This window comes from Barbus barbus, assembly GCF_936440315.1.
Source record: "Barbus barbus genome assembly, chromosome: 36".
Classification (NCBI taxonomy): domain Eukaryota; kingdom Metazoa; phylum Chordata; class Actinopteri; order Cypriniformes; family Cyprinidae; genus Barbus; species Barbus barbus.
Window position 1 is genome coordinate 11,143,302 of NC_136714.1, and position 6,000 is coordinate 11,149,301.

The window sequence follows — 6,000 nt, forward strand, 5'->3', positions numbered from 1 at the left end:
AGCAGTTTATGCAACCGACCACAAAACACCATAGCAACTGCATAGCAAATACTCTAAAAACCAATGTAAGAACATCTTAGCAACTGCAATGCCATTGCAACCACCCACAACACCTGAGCATAATAGCTATGATTATTAAAATACTGGCCAATACATGATCAGATTCATTATGAATCGTTATAAGTTTGTCAAAATAAATTAATAACAAAACCGTAAAAACAAAACCAATCATTTTAAATGCTACAAATGAAAGCATCGCCTTTTTAGATAACACTTTACAATAACCTTCCTTAGTTATGCTTTGTTAAAGTATTAACTAGCAGCATTGTTAGTTAATGCTGCTAGTTAATGCATTAACAAAGATGCATTAAACAATGCATTAAAAAATAATATTAACAGATACAAGTTTTGATTTTAAAAATGTATTAGTGTTGAAATTAACTAACTGATTAGTTAATGCTTCAGAAAATTGTTTGGTTAAACTTTATTTTTAGGTGTCCTTGTTACAGTGTAATTATACATTTAAGTACTGAGTAATATTAATTAACTACATGTACTTACTAATATGGTTAGGGCTTGGTTTATTGTTATTTTAGCGCTTATAATTATAATTTATTGTTATTATAATAGTAAATACATCTAACGTGTAACAAGGACATTTAGGTACATTTAGTAAGTTATCACTGTATTAAAGATTAGCTTTAAGTAATGGCAAAGGTAGTCTAGATTTAAAAGTAGGGGAAATGTATGCACAATGAAATATCCAATATTGGTGAATACCAATCAATTAAATATCGGCCAATAACTGATATGGTACTGATTTATTGTGCATCTTCAGTAAATGTCTTTCAAGCACCACCAACTTTTTTTTTTTTCTCGGAAAATGAAATAAACCAATTTGTTATTTTTGTTTGCCGCACAATGGCAAGTAAACAACAGCACATCTTTCTTGGCAACATTCCTTACTACCGGTAGTTTGCAAGTATGACAATGTCAAGTCAACAGCATTGCAACACTGTAGTAATCTTCATGTGTCCTAAACAGAACATGATCCAGAGAACCATCTCCGCTAGGTGACTCCTTTCCAAGTGTCCTGTTTATATCCTGACAATACCTCTTGAGCCCCATGTGGCTCGCCAAGCCCCATCAGAACTAACACAGTTAATGCCCTAGAATTGGGCTCAGTAAAGTAGGCCGTTCTAAGCCTAGCATAAAGGCATCCCAGAGCAGAGAGTGGGCTAGTGGCATCTACACACCAGAATTCAGAGGCTGAAGCAACACTTGACCTTATTCCTCCTCTGGGCTTTAAAACCAGGCGCTGATTGACATGTTGTATTTTTAAAGAGCACTGTCTGGTAACTGCACTAAACTATCACTTTACCTATCATATCCTCCCCAGAAACACCAATGTAAACATCTATGTCAATGTTTAGTATATCAGCAAACTACTGTGCCAGTTTATATGTATTAATATGTTCAAAATGCTCTCAATTGGTTCATATAGGGACCTGCTGTGTAACTGTACAACAATAGTAACACTGTAAAACAGTATTTTGAAATACTAGTAAATACAGTAATATCACAGTACAGTTGTGTGCCCTTTTGACACATTTGTATATAAACCAACAATAACAAAGTGCAGAAAAATGCCTTGTGTGATCAATATACAGTATAAGTGAACTGCATTCAGTTTAGTTTGCTTTAGAGGGGTCTGGGTTTGTTTGGAGCATTCACAAAATTTTCTCCTAAAGTGGCCAATTTCTTGACATGTCACAGATTTATGCATGAAACACAAGCATATAAGCATGCTTGATGGCAGGACCACACATGTAAAAGATATACTTCTCATACTGTTATTGTTTTTATACATTATTATTAATTAATTGTTTTTGTAGATAAAATGTAATATTATTCATCAAATATATTTATTATATGTGACCCTGGAGCACAAACTTGTCATAAGAATCAATTTTATTAAACTGAGATTTATACCACCACGGAAACTTGAATAAATAAGCTTTCCATTGATGTATGGTTTGTTAGGACAGGACAATATTCGATCGAGATACAACTATTTGAAAATTTGAAGTCTGAGGGTGCAAAAAAAAAAAAACATTGAGAAAATTGCCTTTAAATTTCTTCAAATTAAGTGCTTAGCAATGCATATTACTAATAAAAAATTAAGTTTGGATATATTTACGGTAGTAAATTTACGAAATATCTTCATGGAACATGATCTTTACTCTTTACTTGCTGGTATCGTTGGCTATTGCAACAAATATACCCATGCTACTTATAATATCCAGGGTCACATATTATATAAATATATACATTTTATATAAAAATATGATAATAATATTACAGGCTTATTTTTAGTTTAGTTTAGGTGAAGCAATGTCTTCGTTCAGTTTTTAGCAAAAAAAGACTTGAAATGGATTGCATTGCAATTATTGATCAGAACTATATTATTATTATTATGAAGTAATTACTGTGTAAAAAATGCAGTCCTTATAAATATTTTTATTGTACATTTTAAACTATTTACAATTTATTATATTAATTTATTATTTTAACAACATGAATATATTATATTTGTTGTGGTCATTCAAGAAAATTTACTTTTGTTTTATATTTTAATATTATTTGTTTGTGTTTTGTTACAGTTAAATCTGTTAATTATGAAACAAATTTGTGTAATTTTGTAATCGTCATAAAGGGCGTGGTAATGAATTGAACGGCAATACGCCAGAAGAAATGGAGTGGGTCAGACAGTTTTTGTTTGTGGAAAATCCATTTTTTAATTTTGTTTTGTATCATTTGTATCTTAATTTTATTACATATTTTTTGTTGACAATTATCAAAATCAAATAAATAAGAACAAGGAAAAATCATATTGTGGAATGAAATGCGTAACAAGATGCAAACCCACTCCCATGCATCCACGGCCTGAAGAAAAGGCCAAAACAATATTAATACATAAACATTATACCAAAAAATGTATGCATATTATTATTAATTATACAATGATAATAATAATAATAGTGTCAATTGTCCAGAATTAATACAACCACATAGCCACAACATTGAGCTATAAGACAGACACGAATGAAAGCATCCAGTCTGTTCATTTCACCTTGCAAATCTGTGAATGGTTTTCTGCCTTCATACCAGGATCATTAAGACAGATTCATACGCAAGCTGGAAATGAGTATGAGAATGTTAACAGTGTGGCTACACTATAATGATCGCATACAAAGAGTGATGCTCAGTACAGCTCCCATGAGACGATAAACCAGCATATCAAAACACTAAATGGAAAGCACCATAAAATCCATTATGCCAGTGCAGGAATGAAAGGCCTAACTCTAGCTGCACTTAGTAAATGAGACTCGGCAAATGACACACCATGCAGTGTTTTATGAAATCCTGCTTTGCTGCTGTGGGGATTCTATGCAGAGACAAATTCTTTGTTTGTCTCCTGCATTTGACGCTGCACACTGCTAAATATGAATGCTTAGCTAACCTCATCACTGGGATTTTAGATGTGGTTATTTATTGATGCATTTTGTTGATGATAAAAGCCCTCAATTATATATAAGGGGCGAGAGGAGACAGAGGTAGTTCAGAGATTACGGCTAAAACTGCCAGATCTAAAGTACCTCAATGAGGTAGCCGGTGCATTGGAGGGGGGTCACTACTGTGACTCATTACGTGTGGCAGTGACTAACGCAACCTTAACTTTTAGAGAGGTCAGATTACTTATATCAAAGCCTGAGTTATAATGGGCCTTGTCATAAGATTCAGCATTCAAAGGCAGGTACAAATCAAATGTTCTGCCAAAAAATGTCTATGTCAACAAAGCAGGACTGAGCAATATAACTGAGATGATCCTCAGGTACGTTTATGCACAACATTCATGCCGTAAATCAGCTCAACATCTGCTTTTTGTGATAAACATATGGGATTTAAACAGTAAAAGGTGACAGATTTTTCATTTTTGGGTGAACTACGTCTTTGACACAAAGGGTATTCTAAAGGCTAATGCTATTTATCGAATCAACACAGTAGAAAACACATTTCAATGCAGCCGCATTAGCATGCAAATTAATATATCCTGGAAATTGTTTCGAAAGTTCACAAGCCCACAGATTTTTGCAATTCAAATCAATCAGCTAGGCTGAAGTGTTAATTTGTGTAAAAAACAAGAAAAAGATTAACATTGGGGGTTTACAAAGTCTGCAATTCAAACACATATGTACAAGAATATATCTGTTATTATTATCACAAATTATACATCGCTGGACCAAAAAGAAAAAAGTAGTAGCGGAGGAGAAGAGAGAATCTATGAAAGTGCAAATGTGAAAACGTGACCCATTAGCTGCCATCAAAGAGTCCGAATGCATCAATGAAAGCAAACAGCACAAAAAACTGAACTAATTTAAAAGAAATTATGTTTCTATTAAAATGCTGAAGCTGTTTTCTGTTTGTTACCTTGAAGGACAGAAAGGTACACTAAGTAAATTTTTGTTTACATTTATCTGCTCCAATTCATCCAAATAATACTAGTGGTTTTGGACTGTATATACTGACACCTATTGGCCTGGATGGATTAAATTTGCTCACTCACGGCTGACACCACCGAATCAGGTTGTGCATGTTTTGGCTTGTTTTGTTCTGGTTTTCCATGTTTCTCTATATTTCCCATTTTGTGGCTTAGGTTGTCATTTTGTTTTTATTTTTTCATTCATCTGGTGGCTCACACACCTGTTGATCCACACCATGGCACTGTTTTTTTGTTGTGTCAGTTGTCGTTAGAATGTACGTGTATATTTATGCTTTGTAAAAAATCCTGGCAAAATCATAATTTTATTAGTAACACGATCAATTGTAGCAAACGGCTGGTCACGTGATCCAAACATAGCAGCGCCCAAGAAGGTGCGACCCGCTCTATGTAGAATACAAACAGCTTTTTTGCTATAATAATACTGATATGACTATTGACACCTCAAGAGTGTGTATGTATTATTTCAATACTATTTCACTATAAAAGTGCCATTAACGTTAAACCGTTTTTTTAAGCAAAAAATTACCCAGTGCCCCTTCAATTAACCTAAGTCTAGTTTCTATAGACCGAGACGCTTATATTCAGTCTCAGTGATCTATGCTTTTATGTTCCTACATGTGAATATTAATGTGCGCTACGTGACCAGTAAATGTGCGAAAATCAATCAGACGCAACGGGGGCGTGACAGTTTCCATCTCGAATGATTTACCTTCAGACTAGAAAGCAAACAGTTAAATATGAACTGAAAACCTTATTGCTTGATTGTCTCTGAAGAATACAGGAAGGGCTGCGTGATGCCACCTCCTAAATCCTGCTGCATCACCGCCTCCACTGGATCTACCTTATTTAACAACCTGCCCGTGACTCAATTACCATCAATCCATTGCAGAGAAAATCATCTCTATCTCAAAATCATTCAGTCCTAAAGATGAACGGACCACATTAATAAATGCAATCGATACATTGTAATTAGCTGTGGCAATATTTTAACAATTAGTGCGTAAATCACGGCACAAAATAAAGATGCAGGTAGAGGAGAGAGAGGATATGTAGACTCACATTTAACTATCCGATCGGTGGAGTTCAAGACCATGTCAGGGTTAGACATCTTCATGGGCAGTGGATCTCTCCAGGCGAATGTTTTTCTCCCTCCTCGCAGAAGAAACGCTTTATTCTCGGCTTGTTTTCGCGGTGGCGAGATGCGGTTGGTGCAGTGGCATCACTCGGATGCGTCTCCTCCGTGTCTCACCGCCGGATGCTGCTGTTGCCTAGAGAGGGTGGAGGAGGACGATGCTGCTGCTGCTACTGAGACTGAGACTGTTGTGCAGGGGAGGATGGAGCTGATGGGGTGGGGGCGGTGGAGAAAAGGGAGAGAGAGCGCGCGCTCGGGAGATCCTTTCAGCGGGTTGCACCACCCCGACATGGCGAAGCGGGGA

At 35.5% G+C, this 6,000-nt stretch overlaps 1 protein-coding gene across 1 annotated transcript in view; it reads right to left on the minus strand.

Moving 5' to 3' along the window:
• LOC306855904 (protein phosphatase 3 catalytic subunit alpha-like) overlaps nt 1-5,678 on the minus strand; it is a gene marked incomplete at its 5' end in the record, with an annotated part of 80,939 nt that extends 75,261 nt beyond the window's left edge. The window contains one exon of the mRNA XM_079394855.1: nt 5,624-5,678. Coding sequence (XP_079250981.1) covers nt 5,624-5,678 — 55 coding nt within the window. The remainder of the gene's footprint in view (nt 1-5,623) is intronic.
• Nucleotides 5,679-6,000: the final 322 nt, after the last annotated feature.